Source organism: Trachurus japonicus, chromosome 9 (genome assembly GCF_045865225.1).
Source record: "Trachurus japonicus isolate A0001 chromosome 9, Traja_1.0".
In the NCBI taxonomy this organism is placed as follows: domain Eukaryota; kingdom Metazoa; phylum Chordata; class Actinopteri; order Carangiformes; family Carangidae; genus Trachurus; species Trachurus japonicus.
The window spans coordinates 8,257,932-8,284,708 of record NC_140915.1 but is presented as its reverse complement, the minus strand read 5'-3'; the positions used below and the strand labels follow the sequence as shown (position 1 = coordinate 8,284,708).

At 42.9% G+C, this 26,777-nt stretch overlaps 1 protein-coding gene across 1 annotated transcript in view; it reads left to right on the top strand.

Moving 5' to 3' along the window:
• LOC146980919 (spermatid perinuclear RNA-binding protein-like) overlaps positions 1-26,777 on the top strand; it is a 95,181-nt gene extending 68,404 nt beyond the window's left edge. Inside the window, exons 6-18 of the mRNA XM_085785845.1 lie at positions 988-1,145; positions 2,179-2,274; positions 2,367-2,478; positions 9,342-9,439; positions 12,729-12,822; positions 14,241-14,309; positions 17,931-18,139; positions 19,667-19,816; positions 21,237-21,371; positions 22,094-22,234; positions 23,299-23,422; positions 24,874-24,924; positions 25,766-26,777. Of these exons, the coding sequence (XP_085641971.1) occupies positions 988-1,145; positions 2,179-2,274; positions 2,367-2,478; positions 9,342-9,439; positions 12,729-12,822; positions 14,241-14,309; positions 17,931-18,139; positions 19,667-19,816; positions 21,237-21,371; positions 22,094-22,234; positions 23,299-23,422; positions 24,874-24,924; positions 25,766-25,851 (1,523 nt within the window). The 3' untranslated portion in view covers positions 25,852-26,777. The remainder of the gene's footprint in view (positions 1-987; positions 1,146-2,178; positions 2,275-2,366; positions 2,479-9,341; positions 9,440-12,728; positions 12,823-14,240; positions 14,310-17,930; positions 18,140-19,666; positions 19,817-21,236; positions 21,372-22,093; positions 22,235-23,298; positions 23,423-24,873; positions 24,925-25,765) is intronic.

Here is a 26,777-nt window from a genome sequence, read left to right as displayed (position 1 = left end):
CAACAAATTGAATCGAAGGCAACTGGACTTGTATTTGTCTAGGAAAACGTTGCAAACTGATGAAGCCTCTTGGATAAGAGGCGAAACGTCTTCCTAGACAAATACAAGTCCAGTTGGCTTTGATTTAATTTGTTGCCCAGAGATAACGGCACATTTTCTTGAGTAAACAGGTGTAGCTGCACTAAATGTCCGCTTTTGAAATCCTTCCGCCCCGCAGTCGTGTCTGGAAAGTAGTTCCGGCTGCATTTGCCTCTAAAACAACTCTGTCTCGTAATGTTACATGATTGTCTCATAGCGTGGTGAATGTGCAGGTCACAACTTGTCCACCAGAGCGTTGTGGAGTTGTTGGATTGTGTATTTGATACCATTCACCTCCATTGTGTTCACTGAGCAGCTCACGTCTCTGCCCCACCGATCTCAAAACAACATGCACCGATAATTAAAGGAGATGAACCTACTGCTATGACTATAGGGATTATGGTGAGAGGAGAGAATTTGCCAAAAATGTTGAACTATCCCTTTAAAACCAGAACCACTTCCTGTCTTCAAGCAGCATAATGTGATGTAATGAGTGCGTGTGTCTGATCTGAATCTGTGATTTGGCCTTTTGGTGCCGACTCGTCGCCATGCTCTTCATTTTCGTCCTGCGTTGTAATTGATAACACACTAATCTGGCGTGCTCCATCGCCTTCAGCCACTGATCTGCATCTGGAGTGAGGCTCCGGCCGGAAACAAACAGCGAGACGCATGCGCTCACATCTACTCCGGTTTTTTTTTTTACTCCTTGTCCAGTGTTATGATGGATAAAACCTGCCTTGTGCATGAGAAACCTCCTTCTCCCAGAAAAACACCTCTCTCAGTCAGATCAGTGGGTTTTGCCTAATAATAATAATCATAATAATAATAACAATGATTAGATGTCGACCTGCCTGTGTGTCTGTGTGTCAGAGGTCACGCTCAGTCTGTGTGGTCTCATCCTGTCTCCAGAGGACGACAAGGAGAAGCAGGGCGAAGAGGACGAGGAGGTGCAGGACAAGGAGGAGGAGGAGCAGGAGGAGGAGAAGGAGGAGGAGGATGATGACGTCTTGGACAGACTTCAGTGCCGGGCGGCGCTGGCTTCGCTCCGACACGCCAAGTGGTTCCAGGTGAGCACGGCCGCAAGGTGTCGCTGTTACCCAGAATGCCCTGCGCTTTCACGTTTAACAGCAAACAGGTCACTTCATTCATGTTAAGGATACACTCTGATACAATAAGATAAGATACATTACGATAAGATACGATATTATACTTAAGATACGATACAATAAGCTAAGATACGTTACAATAAGATACGGTACAGTACGATACAATAAGATACGATATGATACAATAAGATAAGATATGTTACAATAAGATACGGCACATTGAGTTGCCTTGGTATGAAATGTGCTATATAAATAAAGATGCCTTACCTTGGCTACAATACAATAAGATACGATATGTTACAATAAGATACGGTACGATACAGTAAGATACAATACAATACGAAAACATACGTTAAGATAAGATACGATAAAATAATATACGGTATAAGAAACACTACGATACAATAAGATATGATACAAGACAATAACATAAGATACGATTAGGATAGGATACGATAGGATACGATATGATACGTTACGCTAAAATAAGATACGATATTACTTTATTCGATTCATGAAGGGAAATGTCCAGTCTTGCAGCAGCATACATCGATGAAAAGAATAAAATAATATTTACAAAGGAACAAAAACAATTCTTGTTAAAAAAAAAAATGAGTGGTGACATTATAAAATAATAATGTTGGTGTTGTATAGACAGTACTGTAAACTGTAAAGGTGTAGTTGTGAGACTGTCATGTTGTGATAATGTTAAAAAGTATCTGATAATGTAACAATTTTTTTATTCATTTGTTGTTCAGGCAGTTCAATCTTATATTGTTTTATGGTGACACTGTAACATCTGTAACATCTGTCCAGGGACTACAGATGAGAACTAAAACAAACCAAAACCAATTCTCCGCCGGCCCGTCAGCTCATTTTCTTCAAAGAAACTGAATTAGATCCAGTGAACCGTGTTCGATTCCCTCTCTGACACTGATATCAGCAGTGAACGGTGAATTTTCAGGACGGTGTGCTGCTCTGTGTGTCTCCTCAGGCCAGAGTCACGGATCTCAAGTCCTGCGTGGTGGTCCTGAGGGTCCTCAGAGACATGTGCAACAGACTGCCGGTGTGGCAGCCGCTCAAAGGATGGGTAGGTGACAACCACACTTCAGAGCAGGAATGACAGGAGCATCCAGGACCAGGTTGAGTTGATGTAGTTTTTCCCTCCTGTCCATTCTGCAGCCTCTGGAGCTGATCTGTGAAAAGGCCATCGCCACCTGCAACCGGCCGCTGGGTCCGGGTGAAGCTCTGCGCCGCGTCATGGAGTGCATCGCCTCAGGGATTCTGCTGCCAGGTCAGTCGCTTTACAAATACAGTATGTGACCTGGTCCTGCAGAATGAGTCTCAGTGACCTAAATTTCAAAATGGAGATTTTGGTGTCAATGCAAAGAGGAGAAAATAAGCTTTAAAATGATACCCTAGTCAGTAGGGGTGGGAGAAAAAATCGATTCACATAAATATCTATAGATATCTTTTTTGACGATTTTTAAATCGATTTTTTTTTTTGAATTTTTTTTAAATATTGTGCAATGTGCATTTGTTCACCTTTTTTACATACAGAGATCAGAGTACAGGTTTTGAAAAGGGTTTAAGTTCACTTTATAATGGAATATGTTAATTTATAGGCTCCTACAGTATTTGTGTGCAGATAAATGTTAAAAATGCAGACTAAAAATCAAGAGAATCGGCAATATCGTAGAATCGCAATTTAAATCGAATCGCTATCCAAAAAATCGTAGAAGAATCGAAGCGGGAGAAAAGCATATCGTCCCAGCCCCACTAGTCAGTCATACATTAGATAATTTTCAAGATGTGGCCATTTGAATTATGGTCTTCCACTCTTTTTATCTGATTGAAAACCAGAGAAAACTATGTTCAATTTAGAACGTCTCTGGTTCAAAGGCCAGCGGACTCACACGTGATTACAGGCACCCTATATGGTCCCACTCCTTGTTGTCATTTAGGCACCATTCAATGACCCTCGGAAAGCAGAGAATCTAACAGTTCAGATGCTGTTTACTCATTGCTGCTCATTTACGTGCCTTTTCTCAATTATCTGGACTATGAAACTCTGGAAGATTGTTTTTGAATGTCATTTCTTTGAAATTAGCAAAAGAAAAAAAAAAAATTTTTTATTGGTGCTCCACGTTATCAGCTGATTATCTAAAAATAGAACGATTATTGGAAAAATCAGCCGTAAATGCAATAAATAATGCGTAGATTTACCATTTACACAAGCTAAGACTAAGACATGACCCACATATGGAAGGAGAAAGTTTTCTTCTCTGCAGAAAAGAAGACAAAAAAAAGCCAGTGAGTGCAGCCAATGGAAATGTCTGTGATGTGTCTCTGCCCCGTTGCAGACACACACTGTTTTCATGTCAGACCAGTGGGGCATTTTTGTAAATAACATAAATAATATATTTTGTATCATAGTTAGAGCCCTTTATTCTATTTCCCCTCTAATCCCCATGAGCTCAAAGAACAGTTACTGTATATAGTGTCTACAAACAAGTTTATAATAATTATCTGTGTGTTCCCAACAAATATAGGTGAGATTTATATTCCGTTTTTTATTTTTCCTTCCTTTTTTCTGATCATATAGCTTTTTCTACGTACATTCATATGACACCACTACATAATGAATATTCTGAAAGCCCAGGTTGTCCTGAAACAAAGGACATCAATGACAGGACTGAGGTTTTACAAACATTAATACACAAGGAGAAACAGGAGAAAACGCCACAGACTCTGAATAAAGGGTTAATTTGGGAAAATGTGCACATGGACGGTGGTGAACAGATGTTTTCACCAGTTCAAGTTTAGCTCAGAGGACGTCCAGCTCCTCGTCTCCTCTCTGAGTTTTGCAGACGACCGGTCGACCTCAGAGAGAAACTGGCGACCTGTCAGATGACTCAGGGAGACGAGGCTCGGCTCGGCTCGGCTCGGCTCGGCTCGGACCGGACCACAGAGAGCAGCCGAGGTGAACTCCGACCCGGAGCGGCTCTGCTGAGCGTCACCGGAGCAGAACTCGACGCCGACTCTTTAGAATATGTCGGAGTTGAAAATCTTTTTCAGAGGAACCTGCCTGAGGTCTGACCGACTCTGTCCAGGCCTCGGCTCCGATCGTCTGGTCTGGGATCAGCCTCAAAGTGTCACGTCGCTCTGCTGCTCACTGACCTCGACTTCCTGTGTCCAAGCCAGTGTGTGTGTGTGTGTGTGTGTGTGTGTGAGAGAGATACCTATGAGCTGAGTCCCAGTTCACTTCAATTCAGTTCAGTTCAGTTCACTTCAGTTCAGGGACGAGACGAGATGAAGACGTCTGCACTACAGATGATGATTTTTTTTTCTCAGCTTTGTGTCACCAGCTTGTACCGTCGTGTCAAAAGCGCTGCGTCTGTTGCCTAGCAACCTTGACAACTCATAACTTTGTTCTTCCACGAAAAAAAGCTCGAGGTTTCACGGCTCTCAGTTCCTTCAACACAGAAGTCGTAGAAGTCGAGACTAGAAGTACAAGTCCTTGGATTGTTTTCAACATCTCGCTTGATCTTTCTGGCCGGCCGAGGTCATGGTCATGCCACTCGGCGGCCATCTTGGCAACGCCTCCAAAAGCCCAAGAAGACCAGACCCCTGTCTAAATGAATGGGGACATGGTCAAATCCACCCTTTAACGTGATAGCAGGACAGAAAAAACATATATACGTGATCGCCAGTGAAATTAAATACAAATAAACTAACAAAAAAATATCGACTTGACCGCAGAATGACGTTTAAGTTTAGTCATCATCTTCAATGTACGGCTGACTCCGCGCCAGCCTGCTCCGCTCTACCCAGAGACGTATCGGCAGAGACGTTCTTTGGTATCAGCTGTATTAATAAATTTAATTTAATGTAGACAGATCGGTTCATTGTAAAACATTTATTTATTGATGTAAATGTGGTGATTTCTGTGCATACGTAGCCCCGAGGCAGCAGCAGCACACACCTGAAGCTTCACTTTTCATTCACACAAGCTAATGTGGCTGCCACAGTTAGATGAGATTTCATCAATGACACCAACATTTATCGCCTAAAAATAATTTAACCAGCCGGTGGTAAACCTCTAAAAACCTGTTAAACGGCTCGAGGTCTCCCCTGGGATGACGACGCAGGCTGACCTGCACATTCACCACGCTATGAGATAATAACACAACGTTACCAGACAGAGTTGTTTTAGAGGGAAATACAGAGACTGCTTGATGAAAAACTGTCCCTGAAGGCAACGCGCATCAGCAGTTTTACATGAATTTCCCTCTAAAACAACTCTGTCTGGTAACGTTGTGTTATTATCTCATAGCGTGGTGAATGTGCAGGTCACAACTTGTCCACCAGAGCGTTGTGGAGTTGTTGGATTGTGTATTTGATGAGTTTGATGAGGGAAACCAAGAAATCCCATGAGCCTCCGTAGCGTAGTTCTGAGCAGCTCACGGCTCTGCTCCGCCGTTCTAAAAATAGCTTGCACCGACAATTAAAGGTAACGAACCTACTGCTATGACTATAGGGATTATGGCAATGGGCCAATTTGCCAAAATGTTGAACACTTCAGACCCTTAAAGAGAACGGTTTGTTCAAACATCCGAGGGCTATTTGTCTTGGTATCACTGGGGTAGGATGAAACATTTTGGACGTGGTGATATTTGTTCAACGTTAAAATAAAAACCTTTAACAATGTAACTTTACTTAAATTAATTGGTCATGGCTCCAGACTTTCCTCCATTTCCTATTTATGTCAAATCTGAGTTGCAGTACTCATCTGTAACTGAAAAAATTAAGAAATTCCTTGTATTTGACAGGGGTATGAATAATTTTGGGCTTAAAGGAATAGTTCACCAAAAAATGAAATTCAGTCATTGTTGACTCACCCTCATGCTGATGAATACTCCGGAGTAGTTTTTTATTCCTCATAGTGCGTCTGGAGACCTGGGAGGCCGGTTCGTAGTCCACGAAATCCCAGGGTCCGACACAAAAAGGTCCATAAAACTACACAAAAATATTATATTAAATGGTTTTTGTGTAGGTTTATGGACGTTTTTGTGTCGGGCGCTATTACTCTCATATAAAGTTTTCGTTGGACTACGAACCGGCCTCCCGGGTCTCCAGATGCCCTTTGAGGAATAAAAAACTACTCCGGAGTATTCATCAGCATGAGGGTGAGTCAACAATTAATTAAAATTTTTGGTGAACTATTCCTTTAAGTGTATATTTTTAGAGGTGTGTCTTCCTCTGACTCTCTGGGTCTGAATTACCCGAGTGCATTGAATCAAGCAATTGAAGGAGCCTTGGAGAGGAGACGACGGCGGTGGTGTAAAACCAGACAGGTGTCCTTCAGTTGTCACAGCGCCGAGCATGCTGGGAAAAAAACAAAAACCCCAGCGAGGAGTCAGGAGCAGCTGTGTCGACTGAGTCCTGGTTGGAGCGTCACTTTGTTTACCTCCTTCTGTCAGGGACACGGAGGGAACAAGAGAGTTTAATCACACATTCTGATCTGGTCGGTTCAACTGACAGAGAAATTATATATTCAACCGTTTTCTCCAACAACTAAAACTCAGAGGTGAAATAGAAAAAAGATCTTTTATGTTGACAGGACAATGTCAGTCTTTAGTTTTTCTATTACTGTCTCTCATGAATGAGGTCGGCGCTCTGATAGTCGCTCTGTTCAACACATTAAACCGTTTTTAATCTAGTAGAAGACGATGAAAGTCGCGCTGACAGAAATTAATATATTTGAGCCGTCAGTGAGAGAGAGAGAGAGAACGACTCTGAGCTCAGAGCAGAGAAATGAAATCATTAAGTTTGGCACCGAAATTAAAAAGACACTCGGAGGAACGAGGAGGAGGAACCTTCTGCTTAGCTGGGAAAAGAAAATGTGTTGTTGAATGTGAAGGAGCAGAAACTGGAGGTTGGTGTTTGACCACATGCAGCAATTAGAATGATGATCCACCGTTTGTGATCAAAGACTGAATCATCCATGATTAAACTCAACATACGACTTCACCAGCAGCAGCAGCTCCCAGCGTGTCCTGGACGTTTCCTTTATGATGCTCACATGGGCTTAATCTGATATTAACATCAGACTTATGTTTCCTGAATTTGGTGCATTTTGCATCCCTCAGGTTTACCTTTAACTTTTTTTTTTGCCTTTTTAATGCCATAAATTGATGGATCCATGTGTCTTTGGATTATAAAACACAAAAAACAATAGAAATCTTGTTAAGATCTTTTTTAAATGGGGTTGCTAAGGAGTAGATGATAGCCAAATTTATAGCCCTATGACCAGAATCACTTTTTCATTTCATTTAAAACAGGTGTCTTCAACGTTTTTCAGGCCAAGGAGAGAGGGATGGAGCAGGGATCCCCACTATATTATATAAAATGTTTTATATCAAACTAGGCCAAGTGCCAGCTTGTTATTCTGCATTAGATATAGATAGATAGATAGATAGATAGATAGATAGATAGATAGATAGATAGATAGATAGATAGATAGATAGATAGATAGATAGATAGAAAGAAAAGAGACAAACACACATAAAAAATATCAATACTAAGCTATTCAAATAATAAACAGGTTCATATTTTCATGTTTTTTCTAAACGTACAGGTACAGTGAGTATAGAGGCCGTGCCACCTTGTTACCAGTGCTGATATCTGTCAACTGCATGATAATCATACAGACAAGCTTTTCAAATTGACTTTTTTTTTAAAATTTGAAACATAAATGTGGAAACTAAAAAATATAAAACATTTTCTACTCGAGTTAAGATTCCACAACCCTCCTGCAGCATCTCTGTGCAATTAACTTTTTTTAAATTGTGAATATAATAATATTCCTGACTACTTTAACCGAAACAATGCATAATCCTGAAAAAAATATATCAATTATTTATGAAATAGCAATATTTTATCACATCCCCCAATTTTGTTCAACCCGGTAACAACATAGCCACCAATTCCCCCTGATTACAAAAGAAATGCTCAGTTCAACATCCTCAGCACTGAGGAAGTGACATCTCTCAAGTCTTTAGAAGAACATAGGCTACTATAAAGAGAAGAAAGTGTTAACATCTTTTCTTATATAGACCTATATTCAATTGTTTCTATTGTGAGATTGACACCTTTAAGCTGAACCTTAATCTTATAGAAAACTATTATAATTTAATGATTTCCTAAAGTCATGTGATGCTACCTTGGCCAATTAAGGATTTTTAGCTACTTTTAGACAAAATCTTCAACATCTGTGACAAAAAAACACTGTTAGGGGACTGAGTCGTTGTTACAGGGTTGAAAATCCCTAAACCAACATGCTAATATCAACTAAAAACGGACAGATTATTTGCAGCCGCTGCTCCAACACAGTAAACATTAAACCTACTGGATATCAGCGTGTCTCGTTAGTGGATTTTCAACCATTTCCTCTGTTTTTCTGAAAACATTTTGAAATGTGGGAGCCGCTCCCTGACATCCCGTTACATAACGCTGCTGTTAGGTTTGAGATGGAGCCACAGTCTCTCAGCGATCTGAGTGTAAAAATACAGAAACTAACTGTCTGTCTGTCACTTGAAGGAGGCGTCAAGTCGGGCGTCTCTCTGCTCCACTTTCCCCCCACGGTGACAAATAAAAATCTGATGTTATGTTTTTAGAAAAAAAAAAGAAGGAAAAATCAGCCCAGAGACTGAAAACAAGGTTTTAAAGTGAGTAAGTAAATAAACTAAGAATCCGACGAGCACAGAAAACAGATTCTCACTCGCAGGAGGATGAAGAAAAATCTTTAATGAGTGTGTTTTATGATAAACCAGTGTGTGTGTGTGTGTGTGTGTATGTGCAGTGTAGTAACTGCTGCTCCATATTAGGACGGAGACTCCCCGAGGCCTCGCAGCAACATGAAAGACGCTCGAGTTTAACTTTGGTTTCATTCAGAGGAAGTTGGTGCAGGGATTTTAAACTATTATCACTCTGTGTATAAACTAAACATTCATCTCCTGGGGTCACACATAAAACTAAACATGGAGCGGTGTTTGATCTTGACCTGGGAAACCTTTGACCTTTGACCTCAGAGCATCAGTGTGGATGTGGATGTGGATGTGGATGTGGAGATACTGAGGTCTGGTTTGTCTGCAGGAGGTCCAGGAGTTCACGACCCCTGTGAGAGGGAACCGACAGACGTCCTGTCCCACCTCAGCGCCCAGCAGGCCAACGCCATCACTCACAGCGCCCAGGTCAGTACACGTTTACCCATCAGCCACTTCATCGGCCACTTCCCTGCTCTGCAGAGACGAGATTTTCAATGTAAAATCTTTGTTATTGCTTCAACTGTTGGTTAGTTTCCATTTTAGCTGCTCGATCGTTTCTCAAGAGTCAAATTTAACCATTTTCAAAGTATTTTTACATCAGAAATCTGGTTTTGAAATATCTGAATTACTTGCTTCACAATATCACACATGGCTTCTCACCATTTTTCAAATCGAAATGTAATGAATTCTAAATATTTCTACTATTTCTTTGAGTTTAATTCAGATTAATTGCATGCGTGGTCTATACGAATTACTGTAACAGTCCAAAAAGACCAGTATAGATAGAATGAAAAATGAAAAATACGATTGAGTTGCTTGCGATATACAACCGCAGCACTAGATGGGAGGAATTCCTACACAATGTACCTTTAACTACAAAAAAATAGGCATTGTTTTTATGTTAATGAGCTCTAATGACTATAACAGTCCAAAAAGACCAGATAGAAAATGCAACTGGGCCGAGAACAGAACCCTGAGGAACTCCAGTCAGAGCCAAACTGGTGAAACAACGCTTCTTTGTCTGGGATCTGTGGGTTTGAGAAAAAGCAAAAAGTGAAACTGAAAGTTCTCTTGTTGAAGATGATCAAACTTACAACATCACTTACACCTGAAATAGTATGCTGCATTCACGTGCAGTCGGGCAGACGGCCGTCGGTAACAAACCAGATGTCATTTTAGTCACAGAAGTCCAGAGAAAGACGGTAAAACGTGGGTCGGATAAACAATACGACATCGCCATGACAACATATTGTCACGTGTATTGTTTTGCCTCGTGCTGACGGATCACTTGTTTACATAGAGGCTTGTTTATGCCGTTAGGTGCAGCGGCTGTCGTCCGTCTGCCGTCTGTCCAATTTCACGTGAATGCAGCATGAAAAATACGATTCCTACACAATGTACCTTTAACTACAAAAAAATAGGCATAGTTTTTATGTTAATGAGCTCTAATGACTATAACAGTCCAAAAAGACCAGTATAGATAGAAAATGCAACTGGGCCGAGAACTGAACCCTGAGGAACTCCAGCCAGAGCCAAACTGGTGAAATGTCGCTTCTTTGTCTGGGATCTGTGGGTTTGAGGAAAGATGATAAAATTTACAACATCACTTACACCTTAAATAGTAATATCAAGTGTTGGGATGTTTGGATTTCAGACAGAAACACAACTATTAAATATTCACTGAGCTGAGAAACTTTCTGACATAGTTTGTTTTTTATTTTGGGTAAAAAAAAATAATAATAAAAATCTGCACAGACTTGGATCCAGTTCTTCTTCAGAAGCAGCTGAACATTTAACAGCTTAGAAATAAAGCTGTGATGATAACCTTGCTTTATTAGCTGCTGTCCCACTGGGGCAGTTTGGAGGTTTAACGCTCGGCTCAAAGGCACTCGGGCAGGAGCCGTTACAGACTGTAGGAGCTCTTTTTCCCCATTAACCGGCCTCTCTGACTCTCGTCTCTCCTCGCCGTGTTTGTCTCGAACCCTCAGAGAAAGTTCTTGTGAGGTTTTGAGTTTTAAATCCAAACTGGGAGCGCTGAAGTCTTTTTTTTTCACAGATCTGAGGAGAGTCTTTAATTGGAGCTGCTGCTGCTGCTGCTGCTCGCTCACTGTGGTCTCGACACGCAGCCCTCAGAGCCTCATAAAACTTCCACTTCCTGTTTTTTCCTGCTATAAAACCTGCTGCAGACTTAAACCTCCTCCTCCTGCTCCTCCTGAGGCCTGGACACGTCTCTCTCTGTCTGTCTGTCTCTGTGTCTCTGCGATGCTGCACCACCGGCGTTCGTCAGCATTTCTTCCAGAAAATCAGACGATTAACGTTACACTAAGTGATTGAAGGACGGTTATTTAAAGGGATAGTTCACCCAAAATTCAAATTTCACTCATTATCTACTCACCCTCATGTCGACTAAGAGCTGTGAGAATTTTCAGAGTCCTCCGTTCCTTCTCTGAGTTACAGGGGGTCTCGGCGTAGCAGTATTTGTCCATATAACGGTTGTGAATGGATACCACTTCTCTTTGTCCAAAGAGACACACCAAAAAACATCCAAATACCTCCATAGTGCTCGTCTCTAATGTCTAGGGGTGGGAGAAAAAATCGATTTACATAAATATTGCGATATCTTTTTTGACGATTTTTAAATCGATTTTTTTTTTCAAAAATCAATATTTTTTTTTGAATTTTTTTTTTTTTTTTGAATTTTTTAAAATATTGTGCAATGTGCATTTGTTAGCCTTTTTTACATACAGAGTACAGGTTTTGAAAAGGGTTTAAGTTCACTTTATAATGGAGTATGTATTATAGGCTCCTACAGTATTTGTGTGCAGATAAATGTTAAAAATGCGACTAAAAATCGAGAGAATCGGCAATATCGTAGAATCGCAATTTAAATCGAATCGCCATCCAAAAAATCGTAGAAGAATCGAATCGGGAGAAAAGCATATCGTCCCAGCCCTAGTGAGTAGATAATGAGTGAAATTTGAATTTTGGGTGAACTATCCCCCTTTAAAGCGGCGAGTCCCCTCGGCCTCCCCGCCCCGGCCCCGGCCCCGGCCCCGGCGAAGAAGAAGCCCCTTGCTCACGTCAGCACCAGCGCTGCTATAAATAGATATGGAGAGTGGCCTCAGAAGCCCCAGACTCTGACCCCAAATCAGCAGCAGCAGCAGCCGCGGAGGCTTGACGAACTGGCAGCCTAATTAGCCACATAATGAGCGTGGGAACTCTCTTCCTCGTTTACACCCACACCACCACCACCACCACCACCACTATAACCACCGCTGCTGCTGCTGCTGCTGCTGCACAACAAAGTCTCCCCCCCGGCGGAGACACTGAGCAGCTTCCTCTCCCTCTCTCTCTCTGGAGTCGGATGAAACGTCCTGAAATGGAAATCTGGGAATATTTTTCTTTCTGTTTTTTGTTTTTTTTCCACTCCTCCTCCTCCTCCTCTTCTCCTCCTTCTCCTTCCTTCCTGATTTGTGCCCAGCGAGTGTTTATCCGTCCTCTTGGAGTCTTTCTTTTCTCCCAGAGGACTCAGGTGCTCCTCGGCAACGTGGGGCCGAGAGCTTCCCAGATAATTAAAGCGTATTGATCGCAGAATAAATGGTTATCTTTGCAGCCTGTTTATTTCTCTGATCTCCTATGAGTGCACACACGGGCTTCTCCCTGTGCTCTGTAGTGATGTGCCCTTATTCTGTCTGCGTGTGTGTGTGTCTTTCAGCATGCGTTACGCCTCCTAGCCTTTGGACAGCTTTACAAGGTCTTGAATATGGATCCTCTCCCTGCCAGCAAACCCTCAGCGAGGCTGTTAGAAGGTGTGTGTTTATTCATATTGTCTCATCTTCATGTGGATCTGTGTGAGTGTGACAGTCTGTCTGTCTCTCTGTATGTGTGTGTGTGTGTGTTTTCATCTGTGAGTGTGTACGTGTGTGTCTGGTTTTCTATTTTTATCTCCTCACTTTATTCCCCCTTTCCTGCATCCACTCTCTCCTCTGTTTTGACTTCATCTGGAGAAGGATGAATGTGTTAAGTGTATTGATGAAGTATTGATGTGTTAAACCCTGTGATGTGACCTGTGATGACTGATATAGAAGACAGTAACCCTACGTCACGTAAAAGGCCACGCCCCCTCGCCGGTGAAAACAAAGGAGAAGTCCTCGGTGTGTTCCATAGGCGCTAATACAAAAAACCACAATGCCAAAGAGTTGTTGTGTGGTATATTGTTCGTTGATTCAAGGCCGTAACCATGGAGTCAACATTGGGGGGGACCAAATCTCTCTCTTTCTATATATACAGTGTATCTATACCGTACTTTTCGGACTATAAGCCGCTACTTTTTTCCCCGCCCCGGTGCCCCAGCTCTCATCTCTGCACACCGCACACAAACGCGCTCCCTAACCCGTAATCTTTTGTTTATGACGGTTAAGACTACACAAACACACGCACCATAACATCGTATATGTTATGTAACGTTATCCACCGCTCCATTTATTGATTTTTCACCAGCTTCGTTGTAAACAGATGCACATGGGCGAGAGGAGCGTAACCAGAACAGTGGAAAAGCAAGCGGACTTGTACAGTTCCCCTGTCTTTCTGTGTAAATATCTCATGTTACAACATGAAAACCTGCGGCTTATATTCAAGTGCGGCCTATATATGCATTTTCTTTTCAAATTTAGCTGATGCGGCTTATACTCAGGTGCGCTCTATAGTCCGGAAAGTATACGGTAAATTCACTAACACATGGGATACTTTTTTCTTTTTTTAATCAGCTGGCTATATATTGGGGGGTACATTTTGAGCAAATTTGAATTTTGATGTGTCCCCCCCAAAATTGGGCCTTGGCCTTGGTTCGATTCCTGGCCATGTGCACCCAAGGTAACTGCTCTAACCACTGCACTAAGGCGGCAGTTGATTGACATGTTTCACTCAGCGTTATATACCACACCTCTCCCCGCTGAGTGGGCTCATTTTCCGATAGGCTGTATGGACATACATTCCCTAAATCTTTGTTTTTTTCGGTAAAACGACGTGATATAGCTGTCTGCCTGACAAACGTTAGCTATTGCAGGAGGTTTCCAGGCCAAATCAAGACGGACTACGGCGGGATTTGTATTTACCTCCAGTCAAAACCAGCAGTTTGTTTTCACCAGAAAGGGGGCGTGGCCTCACCTGCTACTCTCATCTACCTATGACTTGTGATGATGTGACGTGACCTGTGATTCCTCTGCAGGCTCGTGTCAGAAGAGGCTGCGGGACGACGTGGGACTGGACGACAGAGACTTCATCAAGAGGATGAAAGGTGACAGACACATTACAGACACACACAATCAGACAATGAGACTGCAGCTTTGATTTGTGCAGAAAAAAACATCTTTGACATCAAGTTTGACATCATCACATGTGCGATGCGTTCACTGTCTCACGCTGCGTTCACTGTCTCAGGATGCGTTCACTGAAACATTCGAGCTTTTTCAACCATCCTGCATTTTGAAATCAGATCAGACGACTTGTACTGAAGAGAAAACAAACCAGAGTCTGAACTAGGGCTGCCACAAACCATTATTTTGCAAGTCGACTAGTCACCAATTATTTTTTTCGATTAGTCGACTAATACGTAAATTGAATGTAAAACATACAGCTTATCGCACCAGCATGCAGCTGCTCTTATAACCATCATTAGCTTTCAGCTTGAAGTGTTTAAGGTATATGCTAACTAAAAATAGAGACAATTAAGATGATAGTTCATTAAACTTTTAATGAAATATGCAGCTTGTAGCAACAAACAATTCTATAACATAGCATAAAGTGCAAACAGCTGAGTAAAACACCGGTGCCGCTTGATGACGGACGAGAGATAGAAGGAGAAAAGAGAGAGAACATGTACTGTACGTGGAGGCAAGTAGGCTACGGCCGAGTATGTGGGGGCCTTGAGTGAGTGCAGGTGTGTGTGTGTGTGTGTGTGTGTGTGTTGGGCAGCTGCAGCGGCGGGTGCGTGTGGAAGGTGCCGCAGCAGTTTTGAGAGAAAAACAAAGTTAAAAAAAAACAAAAAAAAAAAGACGCGTCGACTATTAAAGGGATAGTTCACCCAAAATTGAAATTTCCTTGGTGCAGCACTGCATGTCCATCCATATGACGGTTGCGAACGGGGCTCACTTTTCTTCGTAACAAAAAGACACACCAAAAAACATCCAAATACCTCCATAGTGCTCGTATGTAATGTCCGTCTATATTTCAAGCTTTGGACGAACCGGGAAGAGGAGCTTCGAGAAGTTTCAGCTACAAACAAGCTTGAAATATAGACTTATTTAAAAAAATTTCAGGACAATTTCACATTTCGGGGCTTCAATACAAGACGGACATTACATACGAGCAGCATGGAGGTATTTGGATGTTTTTTGGTGTGTCTTTTTGTTACGAAGACAGTTGGTATCCATTTGCAACCGTTATATGGACATGCACTGCTACGCCGAGACCCCCTGTAACTCAGAGAAGCTACTTTAATAGTCGACATAATCATGACTAGTTGAATCATCGTGGCAGCCCTAGTCTGAACTCAAAGATACATGTTTGAAAATCCCCTAAAACACAACTCAGCTGACCCCCCACACTCCCACACTCACACACACACACACACACATACACCCCTCCATCCCCCTCCTGTCTGTGGATGTCACAGTAATTAAATTGAGCCTCGGTGGGACGATCGTCTCGGGCAACTCTCATCTGCTTCCAGTTCAAAGGAGAGAGGCAGAGATAGAGAGGGATTAATACTGCACACTGCAATTATCACTGCCTCCCACACACACCCCGACACACACACACACACACGTGTTCATACAGAGCGTCGACACCTCCCCCTCTCCTGCACCTGTCCATCAGCACCTTCACATATTCACCACGCTGAACCGCGGTCGTTACGCTGCCGGAGGATCCATCCAACATAAAAAGACCAAGAGTGAGTGTGAGGGGAAAAAAAAAGCTGTCGGATGATTCACGAGCGGCCGTTCGCTGCCGGTTGATTGACAGCAGCTCCTCAAGCCGCCGTCGCCGTGGAGACCGCAGCAGGAAACACTCAAAACCTCGACCACGTGCCGCGGTTATAATATCACAGTGTTGAAAAGTTAAGGGGAGACACCCCAGGTGAATAGGGTAAAAATTTTAAATAACAGATATCACCATGAAACTTCCCAAGTTTATCACTTACATTAAGACAAATATTTTTTGTATTACAAGTTTTGTCAAATTGTATGTTTAAATATGTAAATTAGGCAATATCTGATTAAATATGCGCTAATTTGCATACATTTCCTGACCCGAAATCTGAAAAATGGATAAAGCCTCTTTCAAAATTCTTGTTTCATTTTGTTGACATATTAGATTCAGAAGTTTTTACAGAGGGGATTTTGGATATCTTTTTTTATCTCTCTGTAAATGAGAAAATACTGTCACCAGCCCTAAAAAAATCCAATTTCGCCATGTTTTTAGAAATAAAATGTTGTATAAATCAGGCTCTGAATGATATATCAACAATCCCCTCTGTAAAAACCTTCAGAATATAGAAAGGAATAAAACTGGAAGGTTTGGTGTCTGTAAGTGCTGCTGAAGTTGAGATTTCGGGTTCAGAGTCTGAGGAAAAACTCATTTTGAGAAAACGCCCTTAAAAGACTTGTACTGTAAAATTCCATAGATTGTTAATGTAAATCATACGTTTACGATTGGTTGTGGATATGGAGGAGATAACAATTTTTGAAGCCTGCATCATTGTTTTTGCCTGGGATGTAAACGTGCAGCTCAGCGGTTTCAGAGGCTCCTCCCATTCAGTTCTTCGTCTCCATGAGCGATGAAGGCGACGTTTCCCAGGGTTCATTGCACGGCAGGAAATAAAGGAAATAATATTCAGTTAAAAAACAAGTACAAGAACAAAAAGAAAAAAAGTGTTTTCATCTCGTTTCCTGAAACAAAAATCTCATCATGTCAGAAAAGAAAAAGTTCATCTGAACAAACCTGAAGAATCCATCACTTTTTAATCATGTCTGAGTCTGGATCTCTCAGACGTGCTGCCACGGAAACAGGAGGAAACAGCTCATGTTCCTAGTGAAAAGTAAATAAATATGTTGTTCTTATCTCAGTTAGAGTTTTTAATTATTTAAATCTGTTTTATTTAAAGGGATAGTTCAACATTTTGGCCCATTGGCCCATTGCCATAATCCCTATAGTCATAGCAGTTGGTTCGTTACCTTTAATTGTCGGTGCAAGCTGTTTTTAGAACGGCGGAGCAGAGCTGTGAGCTGCTCAGAGCTACGCTACGGAGGCTCATGGGATTTCTTGGTTTCCCTCATCTAACTCATCAAATACACAATCCAACAACTCCACAACGCTCTGGTGGACAAGTTGTGACCTGCACATTCACCACGCTATGAGATAATAACACAACGTTACCAGACAGAGTTGTTTTAGAGGGAAATGCAGAGACTGCTTGCTGAAAAACTGTCCCTGAAGGCAACGTGTATCAGCGGTTTTGCATGAATTTCCCTCTAAAACAACTCTGTCTGGTAACGTTGTGTTATTATCTCATAGCGTGGTGAATGTGCAGGTCACAACTTGTCCACCAGAGCGTTGTGGAGTTGTTGGATTGTGTATTTGATGAGTTTTAATGAGGGAAACCAAGAAATCCCATGAGCCTCCGTAGCGTAGCTCTGAGCAGCTCACGGCTCTGTTCCGCCGTTCTAAAAAAAGCTTGCACCGACAATTAAAGGTAACAAACCTACTGCTAAAACTATAGGGATTAAGGCAGTGGGCCAATTTGCCAAAATATTGAACTATCCCTTTAATGGTTGTTGTTTTCTTTGGTGTCCGTCTGCATGAGATGCTGCTACAAGTCCCTTTATGGATTAATAAAGTCTCTCTCTCCGTCCCTCAGTCCTGGACTGGAGGATGACCGACCCGAACCATCCCATGAACGCTCTGATGCGTCTGAACCAGATCCACCCGGGCCTCCAGTACCGCCTGCTGTCCCAGTCCGGCCCGGTCCACGCGCCGGTCTTCACCATGTCCGTGGAGATCCAGGGAACCACGTACCAGGCCACGGGCAACTCCAAGAGGACGGCCAAGCTGCAGGTGGCCCTGAAGGTAACACACACACACACACACACACACACACACACACACACGTAACTGACAGGAAGTGGGATTGACTTCCTGTTTATCAAGTTCAGTTAGTTTTCTAAACGAATCTGACATTTTACTCACAGAACTGCAAAAAAAAAAATGGACAAAGTGATTTGCACCTTTTCAAAACTGGAAGAAATCGTCATGTGATGCTCCTTTAATTCGTATTTTAACTCGCCTGTGACAATTAACATTTATTTTTGTGTTGTTTCATTGCAAATCAAAGAAAATACACATTTGACATTTGTAGTTGCAGCGATTTTTCAGGGAGATATTGGAGTGTTATCTGAAAAAAAAAAAGTGCAGGTTGCCAATAATTTGGACCAAATGAGCGATTCACAGATCCAATAAAGTGCGACACATTTTAATTAATATAATGAATGATACTTTCAGTTGTTTTCTGAACAGTGTTTTTTTTTTTCATGTGGATCGATTGAGGGAAGTCCTTTCAAACGTTCTGGGGAAAACTTTTTTTAAAACTCTGGTCTTGAGTCAGATAAACACATTGGTAACACTTTATAATTAGTACACACTATTAAGCATTAGTTAAGCTTTAAATACAGAATTCATCATTTATAACACATGAATACTCATTAGTAGGCTATGTATGTATTGTATGTAAAATGTTTTACTCATCATTGATAAGCACTGTGTTTATAAACTACATACTAATGAGTATTCATGTGTTATAATGAAGAATTCAGTATTTATTAATGCTTAAAGCAGAAGTAAGCGATCCGGTCGTTTTCGCTAATGCTGCGTTCCAGGTAGGCTTTTGAAACCGTAAATTACAGCTTCAAGTCACAACTTACGACTTTGTAGCGTTCCAGGCAACCCACTCGTGTTTTTCCGACCTGTTTTACCGGTGAAAGTCACTATAACGGCCACTCGTAACTTCCGACCGGTGAACTCGTACCAGATCGAACTGGTACAACTTCACAGGACGGAAAAACACGAGTTACGAGTTTCCTTGAACGCACCATAACAGTCCTCGTCCCTACGTCGCCACATTCACGGCGTCCCTTGGCTGCACACACAGCCCTGCATGCCGTTCTCTCTCCTCATTGGATAAAAACTGTAGGATACGATAAAAGTTTTCTCTTCGGCTCAGAGCAGAGCAGAGTGACTGACAGACCCGTGTTTCGGTCCAAACACTCTATGTAGCCTAAGTGATTGCTGTCGGAAGATATAACTATTTAAGACTTATATTAACACAAATATATCACTTACTTCTGCTTTAACTAATGCCTAATAGTGTGTATTTATTATAAAGTGTTAACAACATATTTATAGCTAAACACACTGGTTTGATATTTGTTCACATGTGGCCCTGAAGGTGTCACGCACACACACATTAACTGTGATTTACTTCCTGTTTATCAAGTTGAGTTACTCTTCTAATCAGAAGGTTTGACACAGGTAATCAGTGTGTGTGTGTGTGTGTGTGTGTGTGTGTGTGTGTGTGTGTGTGTGTGTGTGTGTGTGTAGGCGCTGCAGGCTCTGGGCTTCGTGCTCAGCAGCGACGGAGACGTGGACTCTCTGAGCGCCGACGAGAAGTCGGACGGCGAAGGGAAGAACGACAGGATGTCGACCAGCTCCAGCTCCACCTCCATCACCTCGTCCACGGACACACAGGAGGTGACACACACACACACACACACAACTAAACACACACACACACACACACACACACACACACACACACACACACACACAACTAAACACACACACACACAGACACACTGGTGTTAACAGGCACAGACGGGCAGTGGCCTCTGGTACAAACCTGTGAAGTGCTGGAGATTCCCACGCGTCACAGCAGCACTTGAACACATCACCGAGGCGACTGGACACGTGGCTCCTTCACTCATCAGTTAAACCTTCCTGTTGGCCCAGTATGTTCCCTCCCTTCCTTCCTTCCTTCCTTCCTTCCATCTTTCCACAGTCCTTTTTTACTTCCTTCTTTCCTTCCGTCCTTCATTTCTTCCTTTCTTCCTTCCTTCCTTCTTCCTTTCCACAGTCTTTTTTTCTTTCCTTCCTTCCTTCCTTCCCTTTGTCCTTACTTCTTGTTCCTTCCTGTTTTGATCCAACTGACCTGATATGTTCCCTATCCCTCCATCTTTCTTTTCTTCCCTTTTTTCCTTCCTTCTTTCCCTTCTTCCTTCCTTCCTTCCACAGTCCTTTTTTCCTTCCTTCCTTCCTTCCTTCCTTCCTTCCCTTCGTCCAACTGACGTGATCTGTTCCCTATCCCTCCATCTTTCTTTTCTTCCCTTTTCCTTTCCTTCCTTCCTTCCTTCCATCTTTCCGCAGTCCTTTTTTCCTTCCTTCTCTCCTTCCTTCCTTCCTTCCTTCCCTCTGTCCCTACTTCTTCTTCCTTACTGTTTTAATCCAACTGACCTGATCTGTTCCCTATCCCCCCATCTTTCTTTTCTTCCCCTTTCCTTTCCTTATTTTCCTCTTTCCTTCCTTCCTTCCTTCCTTCCTTCCCTTTGTCCTTACTTCTTCTCCCTTCCTGTTTTGATCCAACTGACCTGATCTGTTCCCTATCCCTCCATCTTTTCTTTTCTTCCCTTTTCCCTTCCTTCTTTTCTCCCTTCTTCCTTCCTTGAACAAATGTATTCCCTTCCTCCTCTTTCCTTCCTTCTTTCCACAATCCTTTTTCCCTCTCGCCTTCCTTCCTTCCTCCCTTCTTTCCTTCCTTCATTCCTTCCTTCCTTCCTCCTTCGTCCTTCTTCCTTCCTTTTTGACCCAATTGACCCAATCTGTTCCCTCCCTCCTTCTATCTTTCCTTTCTTTTTCCCTTCCTTCTTCCCTCCCATCTTTCCCTTTGTCCTTCCTTTCTTCCTTCCTTCCTTCCTTGACCCAGAAGGACAACAGGAGGGTTTTAATGGACTGATGACAAGTCGCGGAGGCCAAATGCTCGTGATGTCACACAGGAGGCGGAGCAACAACAAACTGCAGATCATCAGTGGTTCATTCAGTGTAACAAGAAGAAATGAGTGATGACATGTGATGTGAGTTTGATTCCCTGTCCGTCCGTCCGTCCGTCCGTCCTCAGTCCAGAGCTCCGGGTCCGATCCTGACGGCCGGAGGTAAAAACCCGGTGATGGAGCTGAACGAGAAACGCCGCGGCCTCAAGTACGAGCTGATCTCAGAGAGCGGCAGCAGCTACGACAAACGCTTCATCATCGAGGTGCAAACACACACACACACACACACACACACACACACACACACACAGTCAGAGGGTCTTGATGAGGGAGGAGTGTGTTTTGATGTTCTTGCTTCTTTTAAAACGTCTTCACTTGAAAAGATCAACGAACATGAAACAATTTCATCCCAGAAAAATCACAAACACTCAGTTTATTTTAGTTTATTTTAGTTTAGTTAGTTTTAGCAAACTCATCAAATACACAATCCAACAACTCCACAACGCTCTGGTGGACAAGTTGTGAGCTGCACATTCACCACGCTATGAGATAATAACACAACGTTACCAGACAGAGTTGTTTTAGAGGGAAATACAGAGACTGATGATGAAAAACTGTCCCTGAAGGCAACGCGCATCAGCTGTTTTGCATGAATTTCCCTCTAAAACAACTCTGTCTGGTAACGTTGTGTTATTATCTCATAGCGTGGTGAATGTGCAGCTCACAACTTGTCCACCAGAGCGTTGTGGAGTTGTTGGATTGTGTATTTGATGAGTTTGATGAGGGAAACCAAGAAATCCCATAATGAGCCTCCGTAGCGTAGCTCTGAGCAGCTCACGGCTCTGCTCCGCCGTTCTAAAAAACAGCTTGCACCGACAATTAAAGGTAACGAACCTACTGCTATGACTATAGGGATTATGGTAATGGGGCCAATTTGACAAAATGTTGAGCTATCCCTTTAAGTCTGTGTTTGTTTGTGTGACAGGTGGAGGTGGACAAACAGGTTTTCCGGGGAACGGGTCCCAATAAGAAAGTGGCCAAAGCGAGCGCGGCGCTGGCCGCTCTCAACAGCCTGTTCTCCGGCTGCAAGTCGACCAGCAACAAGAAGAAACGGCCGAACCCTCCAGTGAGTGAACACACGGGGTGATCGATCGATTAATTGATCGATCGATTGATTGATTGAAGCGTCCTATACGAGTCTATAAGACATTATGCAGCAACAGTGATTTCAGAACGATCAAACCTTCATAGATCGTTAAGTTCATTTTATTTTCACATTATTTATGAACAATGACAATAAAAGTCAGATTAAACACTTTGCCGCAGTCGTTTGAAGAGAAACGAGACGAATGATGATAAAGAAACCTGTGTGTAAGGATTAAATGATGACACACAAACTGGTGCAGTCATGGTCAAGAATATTGGCATCCTGCACTTTTTTTTTTGGATAACGCCCAAATTTCTCCCTGAAAATCATTGCAGCTACAAATGTTTTGGTTTTTCAGACGTGTATTTTCTTTGGTTTGCAATGAATCAACACAAAAAACTGAGTAGAGAATGTCAAAACTGACATTTTACTCCAAAAATGAACTGGACAAAATAATTGGCATCTTTTCAAAACTGGAAGAAATAACCAGCTTTCCAGCATGTGATGCTCCTTTAATTGGTATTTTAACTCACCTGTGACAGTTAGCAGGCTTTTTTGTGTTGTTCCATTGCAAACCAAAGAAAATACACGTCTGAAAAACCAAAACATTTGTAGTTGGAGCGATTTTCAGGGAGAAATTTTGGGCCGTTAACTAAAAAAAAGAAGAAAGTGCAGGGTGCCAATAATTTGGACCATGACTGTATAAAGAAAAATGAGCAATTCACAGATCCAATAGAGAGCTTCACGTTTTAATTAATATAATGAATGATACTTTCAGAGGCGTTTGTGTTTTAATGTGTATCGATTGAGGGAACGAGTGACTGTTTGAGGAAAACTTTTTTTTTTAAAGTCTGGCTGTGAGTCAGATAAACATATTTATACCTAAACACACCGGTTTGCTATTTGTTCCAGTTTTGAATTTTCTGAAAAAAGAAGCTTCTTTTAGCAAAACAACAATTTTCACAAATCAATGACAGTGCGTGTGTTTGTGTTTTGTGTGTGTGTGTGTGTGCGTGTGTTTGTGTGCGTGTGTGTGCGTGCAGCCAAAGCGACCTGTGACCTCGGTGCTGACCCTCCCGGCCCTCGCTGCCCGACCTCCGCGGGTCCCCGTCATCCCCAGAGCTCCGTACATCAGCAGCCCCCCCACACACGGATACATCCCCCCAGGTGAGAGAAGGAGGAGGAGGAGGAGGAGGAGAAGGAAGAGGGTAGAGGGGGAGAAAGAGGAGGAGGAGGAGGAGGAGGAGAAAGGAGAGGGAGGAAGAAGAGGAAGGAAGGGGAATAGGAATAGGAAGAGAGAGGAGGGGGAGAGGAAGAGGGGGAGAAAGAAGAGGTAGAGGGGGGAAAAGGAAAGGAGGAGGACGAGAGGTGGAGGAAGAGGAGGAGGAAGGGCGGTAGAGGGGGGGAAAGAGGAGGAGGGGGAGAAAGAAGAGGAAGAGGAGGAGGAGGAGGAAGAAGTGGGGGGTATAGGGGGAGGAGGAGTAAGAGAGAGGAGAAAGAGGAGGAGTAGGAGGAGAAAGAGGAGGAATAGGAGGAGGAAGATAGAGGAGGGGGAGAAAGAGGAGGAAGGAAGGGGAATAGGAAGAGGAGGAGGAGGAGGGGGAGAAGAGGAGGAAGCAGAGGTGGAGGGGGAGAAAAAAGAGGAGGAGGTGGTAGGGCGTAGAGGGGGGGAAAGGAGAGGAGGTGGAAGAGAGAGGAGGAGGAGGGGGAGAAAGAATAGGAAGAGAGAGGAGGAGGAAGAGGAGATAAGGGGGTATAGGGGGAAAAAGAAGAGGAGGAGGAGGAAGAGGAGGAGGAGGAAGTGAGAGGAGGAAGAGGAGGAGGTGGAGGGGGAGAAGGAGGAGGAGGTGGTAAAGGGTAGAGGGGGAAAAAGGAGAGGAGGAGGGGGAGAAAGAAGAGGAAGAGGAGGAGGAAGAGAAGAAGGAAGGGGTAGAGGGGGGAAAAGGAGAGGAGGTGGAAGAGAGAGGAAGAGGTGGAGGAGGAAGAAGTGGGGGGTAAAGGGGGAGGAAGAGTAATAGGAGGAGGAAGATGGAGGAGGAGGAAGGAGGAAGAAGTGGGGAGAAAGAGGATGAAGAGGAGAGAGAGGAGGGGGAGAAAGAAGAGGAATAAGAAGAGGAAGGGGGAAGGGGGAGAAAGAAGAGGAGGAGGGGGAGGAAGAGGAAGAAGAGAAGGAGGAGGAATAAGTGGGGGGTAGAGGGGGAGGAGAAGTAAGAGAGAGGAGGAGAAAGAGGAGGAAGAGGAATAGGAGGAGGAAGATAGAGGAGGGGGAGAAAAAGAGAGGAGGAGGAGGAAGAAGATAGAGGAGGGAGAGGAAGATGAAGGGGAGAAAGAAGAGGAGGAGGAGGAGCTGTATTAATTATCCGACATCATCACAATTATTGATCAGTTTTAATTTGGTCGCTGGTGGTTGACGTGTCGTCACCTGCTCCTGAACGCATCATCACCGTCCCTGTGTCTGTTGTCACTGACCGTTAACAAGCTGCAGCTTAAACACATCACATCTAACTGATAACTGATCACATGGAGCTGCAGATGAGTTGTTGTGTATTGATCATCAGACTAACACTGCTGCAGCGGCTAGACTGATCCATCCCTCGTGTCTCTCTCCTCCCCTCCAGGTTTCGGTGCTCCCTACGGCTACAGCCCTGCCGGCGCGCTCCCCGCCTACGGTACAGTATCCTGATGATGAACCTATAGAACCAATCGCCTTGTTGTTTACAACTACTTCTGGGTAGAAAACCAGCATGAGAACAATAGTGACGGACAAGGTTTTCACTAGGCCTATATAGTATAGCCTATCTCATTTTTCATGTCACTATATCGCCGTTTAGACTAATCTGATGTTTGTAAAGTTTATAAAACCAATGACTGGACAAACATTACTATTTATGTGTGCACATTTTTGTAATTAGCCATGGTTATCATAGATTAGCCGAGCTAACCGTTAGCTACCGTTAGCTAACTTTAATAACTCAGTGACTCAATAAACGGTCCATGAAAAAATATTTTCTCCAGTGGATATCTTAGTTACAACATGACTGAGCTAACTGGAGTAGTTTCATGTCGTGTCCAACAACGAGAGGGTTTTAACAGCTGACGTCCTGTTGTTAGCTTTGCTGCCGCCGTTAGCTTTGCTACCGCCGTTAGCTTAGCTGCTACCGTTAGCTGTTCCTGTCAGCTGAGCCACTGATGCTTTCTAGACACTGTGATTCCCCCAAACTGAATAAATCCCCAGCAACACAAAACACACACACAGAAATAATGTTTCCTTAATCATTTCAGATTTGTCTAAACGGTGATACGGCGTGAAAAACATGATATATAGCTAAACTCTCGTTCATTGAAATTACGTGCTGGTTTTCTACCCGGAAGTAGTTGTAAACAACAAGGCGTTTCGGTCTATAATAAATAACGGATCAATAATCCATCCATTAAGTCGCCATCATCATCATCCCCATTTGAGTTATTTTCTTTTTGTTTTGTTCTTCCTTTTCCTTTCCTCTTCTTCAGGTTTCCCCTCCAGATTGCCCTCAGTAGTTGTCCCAGTCATCAGATACCCCACAGCTTACCCCATCACCAACATCTACCCCTATTAGGACCTCCACCCCCCACCTCCACCTCCACCTGCCCCCTCCCTCACAGGAAACCCCCTGACTTTGACTTTTGAGTTCACACTCCAACACTGACTCTTACAGACGTTTCATCAGCAGCTCGTTCCCTCCGGGCTCCTCCAGCAGCAGCAGCAGCAGCAAACCAGCCGGATTAAATTGGCCATTAGAAAGTTGTGCATCAGCGTTATTAATTTACTTTGACAAATAAGCTCTTTGATCATCAAAACTATTATGCAACGCACACACACACACACAAGAAAAAAAAACTGAGTTCACTGAAACAGAAAAGACGGGTCAGGTAAATATTACACAGCAGGGAGTTAAACATCTGCTCCAGGTTGATGAACTCTACTGTCGACTACAGGGAACTAATTAACCTCCTACGACAGGAAACCTCCTGAACAACGTTAACTCCAGGGAACTAAACACAAATCCACTGAAAAAGTAAACTAAACACATTAAGACAGCAACCACACACACACACAATGGCTATATGTTACCTACAGGGAGCAAAGAAACACACAGTAATTCTACACCATAAGAAGGTAAAACATGTGTTAAATGCAGAAGATAAAATGTGAAAATCAAAACATCAGGCCCATAATAGGGAATAAAACCATTGAAAGTAGGGAACTAAAGGAAAATGAGGGAACTAAACAGTGGACACACAGCTGGAAAGTTCCCTAGTTACTAAATATGAAACAAAAAAGTGAGCAGCTACTGAAGGGAATAAACAAAAACAAAAAAACAAACATCTCGTATATAACCACTGTATGGAAGTAAATAAACAAGGAGCTAAAAAAAAAAAGTAGTTTGTAAGGGAACCAAAGTCAATTTAAAAATTGCAGAGAAACTCACCAACAATCACTACTGGGAACTAAAGAAACATGTAGCAAACAAAGGACGTTAAA